Source organism: Plectropomus leopardus, chromosome 3, assembly GCF_008729295.1.
Source record: "Plectropomus leopardus isolate mb chromosome 3, YSFRI_Pleo_2.0, whole genome shotgun sequence".
In the NCBI taxonomy this organism is placed as follows: domain Eukaryota; kingdom Metazoa; phylum Chordata; class Actinopteri; order Perciformes; family Serranidae; genus Plectropomus; species Plectropomus leopardus.
Window position 1 is genome coordinate 9,364,823 of NC_056465.1, and position 22,496 is coordinate 9,387,318.

At 39.6% G+C, this 22,496-nt stretch overlaps 1 protein-coding gene and 1 long non-coding RNA gene across 2 annotated transcripts in view; both read left to right on the forward strand.

The window, feature by feature from the left end:
• LOC121941134 overlaps positions 1 to 22,024 on the forward strand; it is a 46,923-nt gene extending 24,899 nt beyond the window's left edge. The window contains exons 2-3 of the long non-coding RNA XR_006105726.1: positions 15,190 to 15,493; positions 21,946 to 22,024. This is a non-coding gene — a long non-coding RNA (uncharacterized LOC121941134). The remainder of the gene's footprint in view (positions 1 to 15,189; positions 15,494 to 21,945) is intronic.
• Positions 19,427 to 21,601, forward strand: sox2 (SRY-box transcription factor 2). Its single transcript, XM_042483856.1, has one exon. It carries the CDS (start codon positions 19,812 to 19,814, stop codon positions 20,778 to 20,780), a length of 969 nt encoding a protein of 322 aa, XP_042339790.1. The 5' UTR covers positions 19,427 to 19,811; the 3' UTR covers positions 20,781 to 21,601.
• Positions 22,025 to 22,496: the final 472 nt, after the last annotated feature.

Sequence of the window (22,496 nt, forward strand, 5' to 3'; positions counted from 1 at the left end):
GGTTTCTGAGGTTTAAATACTAGTAAAAGGCATCTGAATGCAGCATAAGAAAACTGATGTTGATTCAGGTGTTAAAAGGGTTAAGTGGATGTGATCAGAGTCTGAATGAATGTAGTGGTGACACAGAAATGTAGGCGTACAAACACAACTCCCACATAAAACTCATGTAAACAGATACATTATAATGGAAAAACATAATGTTGGCAGTCATTCTTTATAAGTGGCATCAATACTGAGTCATATTTTTAAGATTTGCCAAAGTAGTTTTTTTCACTGTGAATTTAAAGAATGCAAAATATCAACCGGCCTTTAATTTTCCATATTTTAGGACTGTATGTATAGGACAGGTTTCAGTGATGAATAATCCAGCAACTGGTTGGTGCACGGACTGACAGAATAATGTGTGTGTGTGTGTGTGTGTGTGTGTGTGTGTGTGTGTGTGTGTGTTATATGATAAATCATGGCAGCATGTGATTTTAAATCTATTAGACAGTGTGTGTATCACAGAGCAACATGGCAGCACTAAATGCAGCAGATGTTAATCGTAGGAGGATAAAACATGACATCTTGGAGCTCTTTGGTAGGGGGCAAACACACACACACACACAAAAAGCGAGACACACACACACACACTTTCACATGATGATAATCAGAGGAATGCACTCGTGAAATAATACAAGCAAACACGGCAGCAGTTCACAAGGAGGAACATACTTTGGCAATATGTATCCGGCACTGATGATATGCACATGCTCATACACATACACACACTTGTTTAACCTGCGCAGACAGATGTTGCCATCTGTTACACGTGCCGTGAACCATGTCAGCGGTAGAAGAAATGCTCAGAATTATTAGCTTAGGTATCGTGCAAAAAAAATCCCTAGGTGGCCCTCCTCCCCCAGGGTCCTATTGGGAGCAGGGCCCTAGAAAAGCCTGTTTTGGACAGTTAGGACCGCTACTTTTTTTTCTTTTTTTTTTAATAACCCATATAATACGAGAAGCAGCTGCCCACCTCCTATTTTCAGATTGTACAGTCTGCCCCCCATTCAAAAAAAGTTTAGACACCCCTGCAATATATCTTTTCCAGCAGACATTGCAACGTGTCAAAAGGCAGAGATGTTACTTATGACATTAACAATGGCTCCATTATGGTCCCAGTGTGTCCCAGTACATGTAAGTTATGACAGTGACAGTGAGCGTGAGCATGCACAATAACAGGACCCCGAATCGAATCTCAAGCAGCTCGATAGAATTCAGCCATCATTCATTTTATATTATTCATCTGTGTTTTTCCTACTGTGTCAAAATGTGTGCTGTGACAAAAGGCCTTGTAACTGGAATAAATAACAGAAAATTAATTGCTGTTTTGTACCAAAGATGTTGTTTTTCAAATTTGATAAATTAAAATGTGTCCTCCATGTTTTTCAGCCACCTTTTTACCTTTCATTTTAGTGTTTTCTCACTAGTGGAGGCCTTTAATGGAGGGTGGTAGCAACACATTCATTCTGTGTTTACAGTAGCAGAAGTGAAAGCATGTTCTCCAATGTCATTACTTACTGAAAAATAAATCTTTTTAAATCACCTTTAATTGCATCTTCTCTTTATAACCTCCCATCTCCGGCAACCAATACAATTTTTTTTTGTGTGATATTTGGAAAAAATTTCTCCTGAAGGCACACATTTTAAATGCAAACACAAGCAGGTGGATGTAAACATGTTTACAGCCTCCTTCTTCTTACTGATAATACTATGTTATTGGTGTCTCTGCAAAAAAAAGGCTTGCTAACAGCCTTGCCATTTTGCCTTTGAGTGAATATTCTTTTTGGGTCTCTGTAATGCAACACTTTCTTTACCTTTTGCACACACACGCACACACCTTGCACGCACAAACACACACACAAATACACACCGAGTTACGCAAACAGCTTTGATTTATTTTCCCGTGGACCTCAATGCATTTCTGCGTTCTTTATAGGCTGGTTGTGAAATTCAACAAGCGCTGTTTAAATAGGATGGAGACGAGTGTGTGTGTGCGTGTGTGTGTGTGTGTGTGTGTGTGTGTGTGTGTGTGTGTATGTGTGTTAGGGGAGTCACGACTTATTCAGACCACAGACTTTGAGGCCTTCCTGAAACACACACACACATTATCAGTGAGGTGCTAGGTTTCTCAGCCTGAAGATAAACACTGAACTTTTATGACTTTTTCACTTTACAGCTTGTTGACTCTGTGATTCTGACTGTTAGACATTCTGAGGGCCGGCTGGAGACAATATAGGTTGAAATAACTCTGTGTGTGTGTGTGTGCGTGCGTGCACAGCACGGTGTTGCAAAAAAAGCAAACATTCCCACTCAATCAGTAACTTAGCCAATACACCTCACGTTTTTTACCATAACATCATTCCCTTCATTGTTATAAGAAACAGACTAATGGGCTTTGTTGGACCAAGGATATCTTAACTTCAGATATTGCATGTGCAGTCTGAACTCAGGTATCCAACACACTTATGTAAAGGCCTGAGTGAAGGTAAATATTTTAAGATAACGGCCGAATACCTGAACATGACCACTCGTCTTGCTTCAGAACAAAATTAGGGCCAGAAGTAAAAGAGGATAAATATCAAGAAAGAAAATATACAAGCAGAGTAAATGTTGGCATGGTAGTTTTTTTGCAAAACAAAGATAAACTACATTTGTACAATTCAAATGTGAAATGTTTCATATGTAGAGGATATGTTAACACCTTTTTTTAAGTTTAAATCATATTTTGTAATAACACTGCGGTTAATGTGTAGTGAGGTTTAAGCACAAAAAACACTTTGTTAGAATGAAGAAAACATTGTGTCTTGGCTTAAAATACGTGCTTTGGATATCACAAACAGAGCTGGAAATGTGCCTAGAAAAAATACCTGGTTTTGTCACAACAAATATGGCTAAAATGTTGCAATAAAATGTCCCAATGTGTCATTTAAAAAATGCCTTTCCTTGTTTGTTGGTCTCGAACAGTGGTCTGTTGCTGTCTGCTGTTTAGCAGCCATCTGCAACAAACATAGGCAAAAATGTCCTAACAAACTCAGCTGGATATCTCCTGATGTGTCCTTAAAGAAATTCCAGCTTTGTTGCAACAATCGTAGGAGCAAATTTCTCAACTTTCTCAACTTTCGCAAATTTCTGCAAATGTCCCGACATGTCATTAAAAAATACCCAGTTTTGTTGCAATAAACATGGCTGAAAATGTCCCAGTGTGTTCTCAAAAAAATACCCAATTTTGTTGCAACACCCCTGGCTGCACATTTCCCAACATGTGGTTTTGTTGCAGCAAACATGGTTACAATTGTCCTGACGTGTTGTTAAAAAAACAATAATTCCTTCCATGTCAATGGAAAAATAATTGCTTTGTTGCAAGAAACAGCTGAAAATCTCCCAATGTGTCGTCAAAATTCTACCTTTAGTTTTCTGGTCCTAAAGATATTCAGTTTCTCAACATATTTTTGAAGGAATTTCTTCCCCCTGTTTAACTTTTTTAATCGAATAGCCGCTAAATAGACAATGAAAAAGTTAAACAGAGTCCTCAAATATTTACGTGTATGTAAGGAGTGTAAGTTTCTCAAGGGGGTGTCCTGCAGTAAATATGACACCATACTGTGACAGTAAACAAACAGCTGAGGTGGTGTGTTTAGTGCGTATCAGAGGGGTAGGATAGATCTCAAGGTTCAGTTTTTATTTCAGTTTTCTTTTACTTGTCACAGAATATGCAAATTGCTGTTGTTTTTTTTTTTCAATTATTTTTATTGTGTCTAATTTCTATGGCTGCTCAACAATATGATGTGAAGGTGACAGCAGAAAGGTTAGGTGTGTGTGTGTGTGTGTGTGTGGGTGTGTGTGTGTGTGTGTGTGTGTGTGTGTGTGTGTGTGTGTGTGTGTGTGTGTGTGTGTGTGTGTGTGCGCGCGCGCGCGTGCATGCGTGCATGCGTGCATGCGTGTGTGCGTGTAAAAGCCAGGGGAATGTCCTGGTTCATTACCAAAGCACTGCCATTCCCTTGCTGAGCATCCAAGTCCACCACAGAGGCCTGAACCTGCCATGATCATCCCTAGACCTGGATAAACATCAAAATCCTCTCCTCCTCTCAGTCCGTGCTAATCAGATGCCAGGCTCAGTCACTTTGTCAGAAGACAGGCCAACATACTCTCAGTGTGGACCACTGCTATCTGTGTGTGTCTCTGCCAAGCTTAAATCTTCCTGCTTCTCCTGTTGCCTCGGTGCCTCTTCACCCTGGTGACCGTGGCTTATACCCCCCCACACACACACGCATTTTAACCAGTCGACATGAACATCAGTGTGTGTATTTTTACCCAGAGAAACATCACTGTCTCTAGCATACACTTTTTAAAAACTTTTTGCAAGAGTGCTGTTTCACAGTCCGGTTTCTAATAATCAAATTTGGGCATTCATACTGAAAATAACACTACAGTACATTAATGTGGGCATGTTTCTGTTATGACTACTGACTGACTGACAAGTACCCAAACTATTACCAAAGACACATCACAGTTTGTTTGTTATGGTATGAGACAGAATTCTTTGATGATTGCAAGGTAAAAAAAAAGTTACATTTTTTGACTATGTTGTAAAAAACAGCCTTAGTCAAAGCTGGCACTTTTTTGAAGTAAAGATCAATGCATGTGCCTAAAGAGGTCACAAAAACCCACACTTAAGTTTTGCTTTGCTCTAGGGCCACTTTTGCAAGAACATAGCAAGGACTTTAAGATTTTGGGAGATTTCAAGGATTTAAGGAAGTTTCTGATTTTCAGATGTTTCTCAGATTTCAGGACATTTCTAGGATTTTTGAGGACATTTCTCAGATTTTAGGATACTTAAACAATCATAGGATGCTTGTAGAATTTTAGGGTGTTTCTAAGATTTTGAAGCATTTCTAGGAATTTGGGACATACCTAAAATTTCAGGACATTTTTAGTATTTTGGGATGTCAGAGCTTAGCTTGGACCTCTGCAAGGGGTGTGACGGGAATCCTCCACCTGCACTTTAAAAAAAGAAGAAGAAAAGCTCAATTTTGATGCTGTTTTATGCACTCTGGCACCATATGTATACAAAAAATACAAACTCCCACTGTGAATCACTTTGTTTTTATCATGAATAAAAAAATGGTTAGGAGGACACCTGGCACCCTCTCGGGGGCTTAATTTGGCTCGTGGGCCACAAGTTGAGTGTCACTGATTCAAACCATTCACCATGGCATTAGTTTTCAGTTGTGTATGTGTTCACCTGACAAATGTAAGTCCAATAGTCACAGTTATTTTAATTCTGTTTTTGGTCTCCACCAACTGCTAAAGATAATAGTTGGCTCTTAGCTTCAAAAGGGTCTGTGGTGATTAGCCTGTTGCCAACTTGAGCAAGCAAACAGCCAGTTTTTAGAGCTTTTTTAAGAAAAAGATCTGCCTGCTGTGCCAGAAAAACAAATCAAATCATTAAAGATGCTGAGCTGAAAGATGCAGTGATGCTCTGGAAGGCTGAGGGGAGCTGCATAGTCAGGTGGGTTTGTGACATGCAACCCATATCACACACAAGTACTCAAGATATCCATAAAAAGTGATTAGAGTTGCTTTACATTGTAGTGAAGATCCCAAATTTTCCAAAGACTCAGATGGCAGAGAAATGCGATCAAAATTATTCACACATTTTCCATCTGAAGGAATGCTGCTGTGATAAACAATGACATCTTGGATTTGAATTTTTCACTCAACACAACCATAATAGCTTCAATTAAGCATTTAACCAAACACCAAATAGACTATGTCACTGGGATGACATTGCGCAGTCTGCATTATATTTTTTCAAACTTTGAAGCAGCTTAAGGGGAAATTTAAGGGAAACACTTGAGTTCAAGTGGCTCAGTGTGTAACTGTGAGGGATAAGAAGTTCAGAAATGAAAGTCATCAGTCAGTGTCCTCACATGTACAGTAATACAAACATATGTGTGCGTATCTGTGTGTGTGCAGGCGTGTGTGAAGGTATCATCTCGGCTCGGTAGCAGCTAGCTAGCGGCTAAATGACTCTCCACACTTCATTAGCGGCGATGAGGTGAGCTGCTCATCTCCTCATTGTTAGCTAGCGCTAAGCTGCAGTAATCCCAAACAAAGGGCCGGGGCCTCGCAGCAGCCTGCGTGGATTAGAGCGCTTTCTAGAAAAATCCGAGAGAGATTCATTCTCATTCAAATTGGCCTGTAAACAAAACCAGCGGTGGCCGGGAGAGAGATGAGAGAGGAGAGAGATGAGTGTATGATGGAGTGTGAAATATCTTGTATGTATACATGTGTAATGTGGCTGCAGTGTGTGTGTTGAGGTCTGTGTATGTTACAGTGAGTGGGCAGAAGAGCCAGAATCAAAGAGAGTGTGAGAGAGGGGCACAGAAATAGAGGCTGAATTTGAGCCAACGGTGTGTTTAACATTACAAAAAAAGAATATTTTCTCACTTACTTTTGGCTCGCAGCCATGCACATAGTTTAGTTTTGTTTGTCCAGGTTTTGACATCAGACTTCTGTCGCCAGTACAGTGGAAGTTGATGGAATTTCTTGTTTTCGAGTGTTGCCTAATGCGCCAGTGCATAGGAAGACAAAAAAATGTAGATGATAATGTATATATATTGTTTGTATCATTTTGTTTTTGATCATTTATCAATGTGTTATTTGTCTCTCAAGTGTATGCCTCCCCTTGAGATTTGTTATTGCAGCTTGTGGCTCTAGTATAAAGCTGTTGTATTCCCTTTTTTTGATTTTTATACCTATCAGAGGTCTGTGGCCACCAGTAACAGGTTTACAAAAATTATTGTATTTGTATGATATTTTTGCCCTCTGTTTGATGTACAATCACCAATGCCAAAAGTCCCATAATGCATGTTCATTTCTTAACTTTGTGACATTTAGTATTAGTACGGGGAACATCATGCTACGTTCCAATGCTGTGGCGAATTTACTCCTATAGTGGAAAGACACAACACACTGGACAGTGGCCTAGATGTCAAGATGTCAACATCTAACATTTACACTATCTAAATCGCTTCTAACATGCTTGTTTTTTTCTGCAATATTACTTATCTGATAAGGTATCTTATTTGATAAGATATATGTTCCATTAAGGCACACCTTGCAAATTCCTTGTAAGTGAAAACTTGGCAATAGATATTTTTCTGAATCTGATTTTGATTCAGGCACGTACAATAGTAATTAAGAAATGTTTATTGAGTAATTTTTATGATTGCAAATTTTTAGAGTGCAACTTTATAGCACGTTCCATGAAAGCAGCATGCGTTGCAGCCAGCACAGGCAGCTGCAGCAGATGGTGTTTTCTGAAATTACACATTATGTGTATTTGTCCTCTTAGTTATAACTCACATACAATATTTTCCAAAAAATCTGATCATTTTAAGCCGCTGGGATGATAGTTTAACATTTACCATCCTGCAACACTGTCTGTGAAGTGTTGCTATTCTAATGAACTTGCTGACAATGTGTGGGACATCAACTTTTTCGATCACAGAAAAAACATTTAATAAATAGTCAATAACATTTATCTTGAAAAATCCCTTGAAACACAGTGCCAGCAGTGATTATAGGGGCTATAAAGTAAAGTTCAGTAATAAGAGTTTTCAACCAGAACAGTGATTTCCATGCCTTTTTAGACATCCTCCATGTGAAAGTTGGAAATACAAATTTCACAATTTATTCAGAGAACAGACTTAACTTTGAAAATGCAACAAAATTTAAAAAGTCATCAGGTTCAAATATCCTTTTTTTAAAAAAAAAAAAGCTCTGTTGAACTTTAGTTACAGTCTACATTTTTTAACTGATCAACTTTCCAAGTTTGTGCAAAACTATCATTGCTTTTTCAAGTGTCATTTTGCACAATTGTGAGCTCCACACTGTATTCCATTCAGCTCCATTGCACTGGGGTCAAGGCACAAATCTCATCTTAAAATAAAACAAAATAAAGTTATCTGCATTGATTCTTTCAACATTTTATCCTTACCTGTACAAACTCTGTCACTGTATGTTGTGCATTGTGCTTCTGCTTTGGTCGATGCGTCTGCACGTGCTGTCGAGCGACTGTCACTCTGTCAGATCATTTGGTTCTTCTTCTCATGTGACAGATGGCTGTAAACCAGATTTTCATTTTCTGCTCTTTTCATTTTGCCAGATGCAGCCGCTTGTGACTGTGCGGCACGTTTTTAAAAGTCACTCAAATGATGAGAGTTTGCCTTTCAGCCTGTCTGCTAATCTGACTTGATCATTAATCACCATCAATCAGTTCCGTGAATAATTTATTTTTAAAGTAGGCTTCTTCATCTGGCTGATCTTATGACGATCTGATTTCGATTAGATGTTTTTGGCCTAATTCTGCTCTGAAATGGCACCAAATGGCATATTAGCCATCAATCACATTTTCTGTTGCCCCTCAATCTTTCAAGTAATAGGTTATTGTTGGTTTGGATCATTATTGGCTGTCAGTCAGAAGGACTGAGTTGGCTATTATACAAATCATCATTTTAATATGATGTCAGAGGAATATTTAGCTGATCTGATGATCAGGCTTTCTGTGTTTCCATCCAGTATTTTTAACAAATCAGCGATGATCATCGTTATAATTTGTTGGATTATAATGCCAATCACATTGTCAATCAAATAATCTGCCTTTAGTGGGCTAACCATCAATCAATGATGATGGTTTGGTTGCCATAAAATGATCCTTAAATGTTGCAAGTCAGCCTGTAATCAAGAATAACATATTTAAGCATTATAAATACTATCCATCAATACAAAATCTACTAAAATGTCATTTTCATCATCATCTAGATGATCTTGTTACTGTACTCATTTATTCATCCTGCCTAATTTCATATTTAATCTTAAATCTTAATTTCTGTCCTCCAAATGTTTGGATTTGTGATATTTAACTGGTTCTTTAATTGGTGTTTTGGATTTAGTCCTACGGTATATCTGATCTCTGTAAGTAGAAAACGCTGCACACATATCTCCAGAGTGCTGTTTGATTTCATGGTGGAACTTTAACTTGTATTTTCTTGATGAAATGTGCCTATTATATGTAACTGGTTACTGCATGTCGCCTGCCCTCCTGGAGATGATTGATTAATCAGGCTTGTGGTGCTCTGTTACATTTCACTGAAAAAAAAACAAAATAAACATCATCACACTAAAGAATAACAATTTTAAATTAGTATATGGTAGGATTATTGCGATCATCTTTTGTGCTTTTGCTATCAGGTGGCATGCTAATATTCAGCTGCAGCTGTACAGAAACTGGCTGAGAAAAAAAGATGATAATGGTTCAGTTAATCAAATACATCATTCAATAATTTGATGATTAAAGATTCATCTACTATTTGAGAATATCATCCCAAAAGGGGCAAAAGTGGTTGATTTCCAGCTCACCTGGTAGAATATGCGCTAAGTTGCACCAAAGTTACTAAAACATTTCCTAGACGAGACATGAATTAGGGTCCGTATGTTCATAAAAACCCTGGAAAATGTCTTTGCAAAAAGCAATTTCCATGCCTGGACAAGTTTTGGAAAACTAAATATACCCTGAAAGTTTTGGAAAAGCTTTGGAATTTTGCTTCTAAAACAAGAACAGAGCCGTCGGAAATTTGACAAGTCATATCTGTTTCTGTTTTGCCTCAACTTCTTAATCTGTTTAAACAAACACTCAACCCAGAAGTCTCGGCTTGTTGAACACAAAGTCGTGTGATGGTGGCTTTCTGTATGTGCTCTGTTTAAACTGTTGATGCTGCATTCTTCATTAATGAGATGCCAGTGAGGTGTGTGGTTCTGTAAATATCTGACAGCTGTGTCTGCGTGTCTTTGGTTCCTGATCAAACAGCTGCAGGACTGACCAACCACCTCCCTTCTCTGGTGGTCAGCATTTTTACTATCTTTAAAGCTCTAATCCTCAACTTTACAGTGTCTGTCCTGCACTCCTCAGAGTCTGACCATGTCCATACTACAGCAGATAAAGTTGAAAATGTTGTTTACTATATGGAAATTTATGTTCACTCTAGCATTTTTCGAGTCTTTCTTGAAAAGTTGTCCGTCCACGCATCAAAATTTGCAGCAACATCAGAGCTGGGCATTACATCATCTGCTAGAGTAGGACAGTCACAGGGGCAGTTACTTTTTCAATACGGCCAGACTCTAATTTTGTTGTTTGCACTGTAGGTCCAGTAGGTCTTAGTTTAAATTATTTCATCTGTGGAGTAGGATTGTTTTTTTACCAAGACCAATATATAATGATGAATGCATGCAAAATATGGCAGCTTTGTACTTAAAACTATGATAATACACTGCAATTATAACTGAAACAGAAGAAGAAGTCAGGTAACAGTGTAATAAGCAATGAAGTCTGAGTAAGGAGGAGGTCGGGGTGGATGGATAAACTTGCATCACATTGGTGACGTTAAGTTAAGTTACGTACAATCAAACTTCTTTTAACCAAGCTGCAAGCTCCAGGGCTGAAAATGAAGCCAACACAAAATGCCAAAAACTGCAGTTCCTCTAATGGCCACTTGAGGCTGGCTCCAGAAGTGAGTCGATCTCCATAGACCCACATGCTAAATAAAAGTTTAATTCTCTTCAAAACCATGGGTAAAGCCAATGAGTAGATTGCAAGATGTTGGAAAACGGTGACAAGGAAATAAACTAAAAATTAGAGTAAAAAAGAGAGAAAAGTGTTAGAACAGTGTCAAATAGGGAAAAATGTCCAGAAACTACATTTTTGTTTTTGTTTTTGTTTTATGTATTCAAAATGTTACAGAATATTTTTAGCACATTATTTTGTGGTAATTTTATTTATTGTTTTTTTTACTTTTCTTTTTGCTCATTTTCAGGTAATTTGCAAATTTGCTAAGTGTTGATTATTTTATGCTCCTGTGTTATTGCTATTGCCTTCCTCCTATGTTTTTTAAAGAAATTAAGTGGATTTGCTCAGGTTTTGAAGGGTTTATATTTAATATCTGCTGATATCTTGTTTGCAAATCAACTCGGAACATCCCTCAGCAAAATAAATACTGATCGACCTTCAAGATTATACATTTCAGTGCAAGAAGCATGTGTGATGGTGAGGGAAAATGAAAAGCAGACTTCATAAGGGATCAGTATTGCACATACTTAGTGTGATGTTTTGAATCTTACCAGTGACCCAGCATGACCTGGGAAAACAGCCACTCAGCAGTGTTACTATGTAATAATGCTCTACTCAAGGGCAAGTATAGCTGTAATAATAAATGGGTGTGTGTGCGTGCGTGTGCATGTGTGTGATAATGTTTGTGCGTGTGACATGATTGACAGTTGGCTGGCCACATCTTCCTCAATAGGGCGACCCCCTTTTCACTGATTACTGTGTCAATGTGTCTGTATCACACACACACACACACACACACACACACACACACACACACACACGATCACAATACTATGCAGATACACAAAGGGAGCCTGCTGTGGATCTCCCATCAGGCCGAGGTGCGAGAAAACCCACAAAACAGATGCAGCAAATGTGTCCTCTCTCATGCATATGGAAATACTAACACGAGTGTGTGTGTGTGTGTGTGTGTGTGTGTGTGTGTGTATGTATGTGTGTGTGCACATGTCAATAGACAGATTCAATGTAAAATGCATTAGCATTCAGTGATCACGCTGGTGTTTCTAAAGGCTCTCGTGGTGCCGCTGGACTCGTGCTTTCACACTGAGCCTCTGCGGATGGCTTTCTAATTAAAAGTGCTCCAGCTCTCTAATATGAGTGGTATGACTGTGATTTAGACTATATGGCACAGATTGATCAGATAACGAGGCATAGTCATATTTCGTTACTGCTAAGCCTTTTCACACTGAGAGCACTGATCCCCTCTCTCTTTCTCTCTCTCTCTGACATCCTCTCTCTCTCTCTCTCTTTCTCTTTCTCTGCTGCTGTTTGTCCCCGAGTCCTTAAATCTTCCTCTGGCACTAAAACTGCATCTTTTCTTCTCTTTCACTCAACCTGTCTAACTGACTACTATCTGCTCTCTGCTGTGGTGTTTGGGCAATGCACTACCAAACATCACCTGTCAACAACCTGTTTTTCTATTGTTTGATATGGATGCATTTCCCTTATGAGCTCAATGAAGGGTCGCATTAAGAATGTTGTGTATGCAGAGTGTCCGCGGATGTCACTGTCTGTGAAAAATGCTAAATTCTACAAAAGCTAAGTGCATCACTTAGTGTGTGTGCAAGTGGATTTTAGCCCGAAAAATGCTGCGAGGTGATTCCAACCATAAAAGAGATGTCATGAAATGATAAATATTTCGGCAAAGTAGGCATTTCTTTATGAAAGATACAGATTATTTGTTTGTTTTTTTTAGAGCTGTTTTAAAAAACCATCTGTCATTGGTGATGGTGTCAAGAGCTGCATAACTGAAATAACTTTTTCAGTTAAATTGTTTTTGCAACGACATTGAGAAAATCTGATTTAGTTCAAACAGATGTGCTCTTAAATTCATGTTCTATATTACAGGAAAAATGCATTGTTAAAGTAAGCTATTTGTTTTAACTTGAAAATGTCTGTTCAGGCTGCCTCATATTTTTAAGTTGACTGAATTGGAGAGGATGAGTTGAATAGTTACTGAATTAACTTGTATTCTCAAATTCATTCAACCTAGAATTTTAATCCAAAAAGCTTTTTAAACTAGAACACATAGTTTATTTTTTACATTATGACAAAGAGTTGCCGATGATGCTATGACTAAAAATTGAAGTTTTTTGTCACATTTTGCACAAATGATCATTATTTTGGATCTTAAGAGCCTTGTTTTGTCGGTGCACAGGAATTTCTCTTATGAACTGATTTTGTGCCAAATATCAACCACTGATTTTGTGTTTGTGATTTTCGTGTGATGCAGGCAGCTTTATTAGGCCGTGTGTGTGTTAGTGTTGATACCTGTGCACTGTAAAATCTGACAGGTTGATTTCACAAAAAATAAAAAATCTAGGAAATCGATTGCATTGAAAAATGTAAGTAAATACAACTACTTATCTTAAATTGTGTTTAGTTTTTATTTAATTATTAAGTTTATTTTGGATTTAGTTATATTTACTTAATTTTGTGAAGTTGTTGCAGCTTAATTAAATTATTTTTTCTAAATTTTAGCAACTTCAATAAACTAAGTTTGGTGAGCTACATATCTGCATTCTGTCAGTTCCAAACTAGTCAGTCATATTTATAGTCATATTTTTCTTTAAAATGTTCACCCACAGATCTCCAAAATTCATCATTGGCAAAATCCTCTTTGTCATGATCAAGTGATGTCTAACTAACTTGGTGTCGCTAACACTTAGAAGAAGAAGATAAAAGTAATTACTTTCCTAGATTATTTTGTATAAGATCAACTTGTCTGATTTTACAGTGCATGCTCTTTAGGAAATTAACTGGTTCATAATATAGAAAAATAGTAGCAAAGAGCTGCCGATGACTGAAAAATTAAACTTTTTGTCACATTTTGCACGTGCAACAAATGATTATTATTTTTTATCCTGCCAAATATATTTGGCTGATTTTATATTTGGGCTACCCGTGTGATGCCAGCTGTTATAAAATTTGAGGCCTTGTTCTAAATCCTCCGTGCGTGTAAGTGTAGATACATGTGATTGGTATTAGTTTGAGGGATAATGGTTGCAGAGGGATTCTGTGTGTGTTTATTGCTGGTTTGTAGCTCTGTGAACTCTGCCAGGCGAGTTGAAATGGGATTCTTTTGCTCTCTTCTCCTCACCTCTCCTGTCCTCCATTATCCCCCCCTTTATCCCCTCTCTCCTTTCTGCCCTTCTCTCCTTCCCTCCATTCATCTCTCTCTCCCCTCATCTAGTGCCCCTATCTTCTCCTGCTGCACCACCCCCCTCAACTCCTCCACCCTCACCCTCCACCTCTGTGATAGACAGGGTGTCCTCACCTTGTAACGATCAGTGACATCCAATATGTTTGGCTTGGGATCATCCCCTGTGTGTCCATTGTGCTCTCTGTTAAACGCTTTATTGATTAGCCATGAGTTAATTACAAATTACATCAACCATGGGCAAGGTGCACATGGCTGCAGGATCCACCCCGGAGCAGCTAATACATGTTGACTGCTGCACACACCTGCAGGCGTGTATCTCAACCTGAGCAGGTTACATTACCTGATTTCCCTCCCCTATTAACATCCATGCATTTATGACATTTCACAGTGCCTTATCAACGCTTTAAGGGCATGCAATATTTTCTGGGCCATTGTAGTGAAAAGGGTAGAATTAGAAACAGGAGGTTTGTGCAAGACACCAAGGGTATGCGCCCTGAATACTTAATTCTATCAAGCACAACTTGACTCAACCCTATGCAAAATTATGAGACTGTGCCAAATCCACAGCAGACCTTTTGGAGGCTAATGTATTCTGGATTTAAGCTCCATTGTAAAATCCATAACACGCCTGCACCTGACCTGCTCTGCTGCAGCCCCCAAAACAACCCCTCACCTCTGACTTTTGCACAAAGTTAAGAAATGTCAATAACAAATGATAATAATAATAATAGTATAAATCATAATAAAAATAATGATGATTGATGCAAAAATGATTTTTGCAACCTGCAACAGCATGCACTTTTCCGAGCCTCTTTTTTCCCTTTTCATGCCGTGTCAGTTTCTCTTTGACATTGCCGTGTACTTTGTGCAAAAAGGAAAAAGGAACGAAAAAAAAAATCTTTATCAAATCCCCATTCTGAGGCTTTCAATAAGGCAGGCCATTACCTCACTGGCGCTTTTGTTCGGCCTATACAAGAGAGAACAAAATGGTTATTCAGGAGGACGCTTTAGATTTTTATTGTGGGCTCGCTATTCACAAAGAGCACCGTTATTGTATTAAAAAGAACCATCTGTGGCAGAAACAATGGCTTCAAATTATCTGTGAATACCCAGTGAACAAAATATAAAGCTTTTTCCTGCTCATTATGTGGGCTAAGCTAGGGGGTGGAAGATAGGAGAGGAGAGGCATAGACTTTGCTATAACTGACTTTTGTTGTTCTTGCTTGCATTCTTCTCCTTTTTAAATCGGCCCCCTTTTCACATTGTGTGTCGCCATAAACGGCTTTTCTTGTTGCAGGGCGAGCGGAAAGAAGACAGCGGAGCTCCAGACAGTCAGCGGGGCTCCACGGGGGCTGCACGCCGGACAGAGCGAGCCGGCTGCCGGATAGAAACCGCGCGGACTACCGGGGCTGGAGGGTTGGAGGGGGACGCGCTGCTCAGGGCGCCGGTTGGACGTTTCAGCGCGGCTTCGGGAGCTCTGTCGCCGGACAAGTTGATGCTTCCTCGCCGTGGGGGGGAAGATATGGAGGAGGTTGAGCGAAATGGCATCTTGTTTAATTTCTGCCAATCAAGACGAGAGGAAGACAACTCCCAAACTGGAAGTAAGTTGGAGTGCGGTGAGAGGAGAAACCGTGTGTGTTGTGTGTGAGTGTCAGGTGTGTGTGTCGCTGTGTAGGGGATGTTAGTGTGTGTTTGAGTCGGTGTGTGTGTGTGTGTGTGTGTGTGTGTGTGTGTGTGTGTGTGTGTGTGTGTGTGTGAGTGTGAGTGTGAGTGTGTATGTAAAACATGCAGTGTTGTGGAATGACACCGCATGGCATCATGAGCTTGACTGACTGCCTGAGTTGTTGTTGGTCGGTTTGGGGTTTCAACACAGAGATCATCTGTGCGCACAAAATATCATCCGTTTTTACATTTGTTTCATTTAACTTGTGTATTTTTCGCCTTCTATTTATTTAAAATAACGTTAAACAACATACTAAAAATCAAACGGAACGCTCTGTTATATGCATGCGCGCTTTTATCAGTCTATTAGAGGATTTAATATGATTTCACTCTACCGATTATCATGTTTCGATTTTTATACTTACTTCATATTTCACTATTCTTTCTTTATTTTTTTAATTTCTTAAGGCTTAATTTGTGTTTTGACATCCTGTTAATTTTACAGCCTGATAAACGTTTATGTTTTATGATCGCATCTAATTTGATTAAGATTATTGTTGCACAGAATAACGTAAACATATGACCAAATATGTGTAAAATGTAATATTTGTCTATTTAGAGAAGGAAAAAAAGTAACATTATAAATAACCTTGAACCTTGATCTCATTTCTGTCTTTAAACAATTTAGAACATTTTATTCCTCTATTGATTTTGGAAAAAAGGAAAAAAAAGTATTTCCAAGCAGAACGTATTAATATTTTCATAAAGTATTTTCTCGGTTGTGTCTCCAGCCCCTGGTACGGCCCCTAGTGGCAAGAAAAGACAAGTTTATTTCAATTTCATCTGAAATCTGTCTCTCTCAATGACATATACAATTATCATTTTACTCTTCATGATAATTAAGTCTTGTGTGTATTTTTGCATGCGTATTTTTGCATTGCATGTAGATAAATTGCACGTACCAATACGATGGCGATCAGCTCAGACATTTTATTTTTGAAAATTTCACTTTCATAAGAGTTCAAATTCGACGTCTTTCCTACGCGGCTGTTGTTGCAATCATTTTTCTGTTACTCTTTTTGACGCCTTTTTTTTTTTTTTTTTTTTTTTTTTTGCAATAATCCTATCACCTAAAATTTGCTCACCCACAAAAACACTATTTTGGTATCACAGCGTGCCGCTCCCTATATTTGCTGTATCCATCCCAACCTGGTGTCGCAGGGGGCTTACAAGTGGTCCGAGGGAGCCGCCCCGCTAGTTTCTCCTGGTTTTTGTCAAACAACGGCTTTAATTCAGGATGATTGTGGATGCAGGGCCATTCCCGGCTGGATGGGGCCTGCTTTCAGAGAGCTGCTAGGGCCCCGCTGTTCCTTTATTATCATAAGCAGATTAGAGGTAGCGGGGAACACACTCAGATGCAGATAGCAGCCGAGCGGCCCATTTCAACCTTGCATTATAATGGAGCGAGCTGCATGTGTCGCCTCTCGCAGCCTATTAAGCACAAGATGAATCTTATGTAAGGTTGCCGGGGCCGGCATAATGAGAGCACGGGGGCTCCGCTCCTCCATTTATTATCAAATGACTAAAACAAAATAATAAGGCTTGATCTATTCACTTTCAATTATGATTTAATCTAGAGACACGCATTTAAATTAAATTATTTCAGGTGTGTGTACTTGATCTATCTTTAATTATTGGGACTGTGCAGATGCAGACAGGCTGTGTTGTGACTGAATGGCTCTGGTGCTCAGTTATTTTAGGCTATGTGGGCTGATGCATACAGTGCTGTGCAAAAGTCTTAGGACACCTTAAACACTGTGGTTTTAGCAAGGTGAAAATGATCATACATATTTATTTCTCAGTAGTCTCTTTTCTAAAAAAATACAACCAGAACATGCAGGGAATGTGCGTACAGTATTAAAATCGCAAATGTTTGAGAATAAAACAACTTCCGCAGGCTTCAGTTGCAAATATTTGCCTTCGTTTACACTTAGCATGTCTTGAACTGTCTTGAGAGGAAGTTATGAGATTTACAATATTAATATTGTGGTGTGTTTACATCAGGTTGCATTCAAGATATTTCCAAAGCATTTTGATTATTAGAGCTACGATTCCATGTTTCACACTATCTATCACTCTATCTATATATCTAGATATATATATTTCAACTTTGCTGAAACATAAATCCATACTTTTCCATTTTCACTGGGCTCTTCTTGTTTGTTTGTTTTGCATTTTATACCTTTGACCGAACTTTTTAAAAACAGCCATCTTCTATTTCCTCTGTGAGGAAAAACCTGTCTTTGATTGAGCTGCTTGTAGTTCCCTTTGTGTCCAGTAGGCGGCGCTGGTGTCACGCAGCAGGACGCCTTGTCTTTAGATGGAGATTCAGGAAAAAAGAAGCAAAACAAGTGGCACCAACACTTCCAATTCCAGAAAAAAAAAAACTTTTTTAAACATTATATGAGTGGCTGATTCCGCTTTAAATACGATGATTCTGGGTTTTTAATCTCCTAATAATCTCAGTCTGATCGGTTTGATGCAGAATAAAGTGCAGCAGGTGGAGGCCTGCTTTTCATTCCCACTAATTGGCTGACACGCTTGTTCAGGCTCATATGAATGAGCTGCGCCTTTTGTGCAAAACACACTTTATCTTAAAATATTCCTCACCTTTATTTCTCCTCCCCTCGTGTCCCCGGTAGGCCGTGTACCCCCCACACCACCACCACCGCCACCACCTCCCTCCCTGCCCACTACAAAGCCCCCCAACAACAACAGCAGCACTGTGGCAGTGGAAGTGGAGTGGAGTTGCGTCTTTGTCCGGACAGATGTAGCGACAACATCCCAAACAAAAACCCGCTTATTTGTGCTGAGATGAGCCCGTCTGCCTTCTGTGTGTTGGCATTCAACTTCACTAAACAAAAGGACTGGGGGAAACATCTTGGATTACCTTTCCTCTTTTCAACGCTAAAAACCAGCCGTGGCTCCCCCCCCCCCCCCCCCCCTCTTCCTCACACACACACACACACACACACACACACATTCACGCACACCACCGCCATTCAATGCTTTGAGTTAACTAACAAAGTTTATTTAAGTGTTGTTATGTTATTGGGCCCGTAAGTGGGGGCCTTAGTGACTTTTTGCTTTGGAACAACAGCAGTGTCACGGGCTGGGACTTCATGTCAGAACAATGCTGTTCAAGATAAGGCGATGCTGACACCATTAATGTCAACGTTTGATGAATTTATTTAACCTTTTCTGTTTCATTTACTCTAGTTATGCTTCATTAGGCTACATGTGACTTTTCTCATAAAACTGAACTTGTTATATACATTTTTGGTTTACATTTATTTATTTATTTAACTTTTATTATTATTAAATGATTTTTGTTGTTAGAATTGAGGCTACACATTAAAAACTAGAAAATAAAAACAAATAATTCCTTTATTTATTATAAATTGTTAGACTTTAAAAGTATATATATTAAGAAACTTTTTAGTTCTGTTTTTCTGTGAAGTTTGAAATGACACTTAATTTCAAATGTTTGAATTTCGAAACAGCCTGCAAGCTTTTGCAACTTTCTTTCTATAATATTAAAAAATGGTCATAATGTGCCACCATAGATATTTTCCCAGAGAAATATCTCCATTAGCCTGGAAATAGTAAATATGCACTTTATTTTGGCTCCTATGGGCAGCCTGAGTGTGCGTGTGTGCGTGTGTCTCGGGGCAGCGCAGACCCCGCCCATTTATGCTAATTAATGCCTCCCATTGGTGTGTCAGGGGAGCAGGCCGCCTCTGATTGGCCAGGTCGAAGCCATTTATTCGCTGACAGCCCCGTCACATGAATGGTTGTCTATTAACTTGTTCAAAAACTATCTGGAGTTGTCAAGGCTCAGGCGGACAGAGGCGAAAAAGTACAGTTTGTTGATGCTTTTTGCGGAGAAGCGACGGGAGAAGTTTTGTGGACACAACATAGCAGGGACTATTGGGAGCAGGCTCTTTGTCACACACACTCACACACACGCTCTGACACACACTCAGCGCGAGGGAGAGGGAGAGAGAGTGAGAGAGAGAGTGTGTGGAGACGCGGCTTGTTGTTTTTTTGTCCAGAGAAAAAAGTTGCAGAGAAAAATCGACAGGTAACTTTACGCAGCAGCCTCTGCGCTCCTCACTGTCCTGCCTCTGGCTTGTGGAGTTTGCCTCTGTGGCTTTTTTTTCTTCTTCTGCTCGGGAGCTCCAACTTTAATTCCTGATGTATAACATGATGGAGACTGAACTGAAGCCCCCAGCTCCCCAGACCAACACGGGGGGCTCGGGCAACACCAACACGTCCGGCACCGGCCCCAACCAGAAAAACAGTCCGGAGCGGGTCAAGAGACCCATGAACGCGTTCATGGTGTGGTCCAGGGGCCAGAGGAGGAAGATGGCGCAAGAAAATCCCAAAATGCACAACTCGGAGATAAGCAAGAGGCTGGGCGCAGAGTGGAAACTTCTGTCGGAGAGCGAGAAGAGACCTTTCATCGACGAAGCCAAGAGGCTGCGGGCCCTGCACATGAAGGAGCATCCGGATTACAAATACCGGCCCCGGCGGAAAACCAAGACCCTCATGAAGAAGGACAAGTACACCTTGCCCGGCGGGCTGCTGGCTCCGGGAGGAAACGGGATGGGAGCTGGGGTCGGTGTTGGGGTGGGCACCGGGCTGGGCGGTGGGGTGAACCAGCGGATGGACAGCTACGCGGCGCACATGAACGGCTGGACCAACGGTGGCTACGGCATGATGCAGGACCAGCTGAGCTACCAGCACCCGGGTCTGAACGCGCACAACCCGAGCCAGATGCAGTCCATGCACCGCTATGACATGAGCGCGCTGCAGTACAACACCATGACCAGCTCCCAGAGCTACATGAACGGCTCCCCGACTTACTCCATGTCCTACTCCCAGCAAACCACGCCGGGGATGACTGCGCTGGGCTCCATGGGGCCCTCCTCCGTGGTGAAGTCCGAGTCCAGCAGCTCCAGCCCTCCCGTCGTCACCTCGTCGTCCCACCGGGCCGCCCCGGGCTGCCAAAGCGGAGATCTGAGGGACATGATCAGCATGTACCTGCCCGGGGCGGAGGTCAGCGAGCAGAGCGCCCAGACCAGGCTACACATGTCCGGGCACTACCAGAGCACCGTGCCCGGGACGACGATCAACGGCACGCTGCCGTTAACACACATGTAAGAGACACACAGCAGAGAGAGAGAGTGAGAGAGAAAAAAAGAACTTTTATAAGAGAAACTGTGGACTATTAACGTTGGACTATTTTTGTACAGAAAAATTTCGGGGTGGGAAAAAGTTGTATAGAAGTCTCCAGGAAAAAAGGACACACGACTCTTTTTTTCTTTCATTTTATTCTAAGGAAGCTCTAGAGGAACGGTAGGAGATCCCCCTCTTCACTGGTGGATGAAGTTTGGAAGACTAGAAAGTGGGAGTCGCAATCAAATGTTTTATTATTGCAATCACCTTTTGTACAGTATTTATCAAAGAAACATTACAATCAGATAATTGTTTGTTAAACTGCAAGAGGTTGCATTTTTTTTCTTTTCTTTTTTTATATAAAGCAATGCCAGTTCTGCAGAAAATATTAAAAAAATGGCAGAGCTGGAATTATATGGGAGCGATCAGTTATGCTCCTTTATTACTGCAAACTTTGGAAAGAAAAAGGGACATAAAAACGAAGCAGGTAATACTGTTTTCCATTTAAGGTCAATATTACTAAACGTTTTAATTTCTTTAAAACAAAAAGAAAAGACACTTTTTTTTCCTCTCATACAGCTTAAAATATAGGTTGTTAATTTATATTTCCGTCTCCCACTTTTCATCTGTTAGAGGTATGACGCTTGTGCTCTTTATTTTCTAATTGATTTGTACAATTTCTGTATATTTACTGTGATATTTTAAGTTTTTATTTCAAAAAAATTCATTCCCGTAGTTGTATTTTAAAAATTGTGGCCTGTACGCAGAAGCCAACCACTCCATGTATATATATACCGGAACTAATACCATCCTTATAACAGTTACAATTTCAGCTGAGTATATTTTTTTTCAATATGCAGTTTGAAATGAATAAATTTTGGAAATTTGGATACTTGAAATTGTTTGAGTTTTGATTTTTGATTTTTCCTCAGTCATTTTTTTAAATGTGGTTAAATTGTCATGTCTGTGGAGTTTCTCTGTCTCCCGTCTGATGTTAAGTAATGTTAATGTAACACTGTTTTGTTTTTGTTTTTTGTTTTTTGTTTTTTCATTTTTGACATCTTTATGAATATACATATTAGACGTTGCTTCTTTTAAACTTCCACTGATCAAATAATCCAGCTTGTGCGTCGTGGTTTCTATTTTCTAGTGTCTGCGGATGGCCCCAGCAAGCCAAAGTTTGTTGCCATGTTTCCTAAAAAGGGGGACGAATTTTCCACCAAAATGCCCAACATCCCCAGGTATAGACTATTATTTCTCCTTTTTCTATTATCAACAAAAAATAATCACAATCAATAAGCATTGCTGTTAAGGCCCAGTTTAAAAAACTGTTTTCTATTTTTTCATTAATTTAATACTGGATTATTTACCACTTTTATGAGTTTTCTGTGCATTTTCATGGGACAGGAGATTGCGAGTGGAATTATCAGATATCTTGTTTTTAAAAAATCTGATTTATTAACTTCATTCAGTTATTTGTGTAAGCAACAGCAGCATTTCTGTCATTGGTGCATTTGAATTTTCTAATGACACTTGACTGTGACAACGGCATTTCTGGATATTTGAGTAGTTACAGCCACCTAATCCTCTGAGCTCAGGCTTTATGTTTCATGTTGTCTTGGTGTTTGCTTTGACTCATAAGGTGTGATACTTTTTGGAGGCTTTTCTCTGCTTTTTTAAAAAAAATATATAATTCTCTTC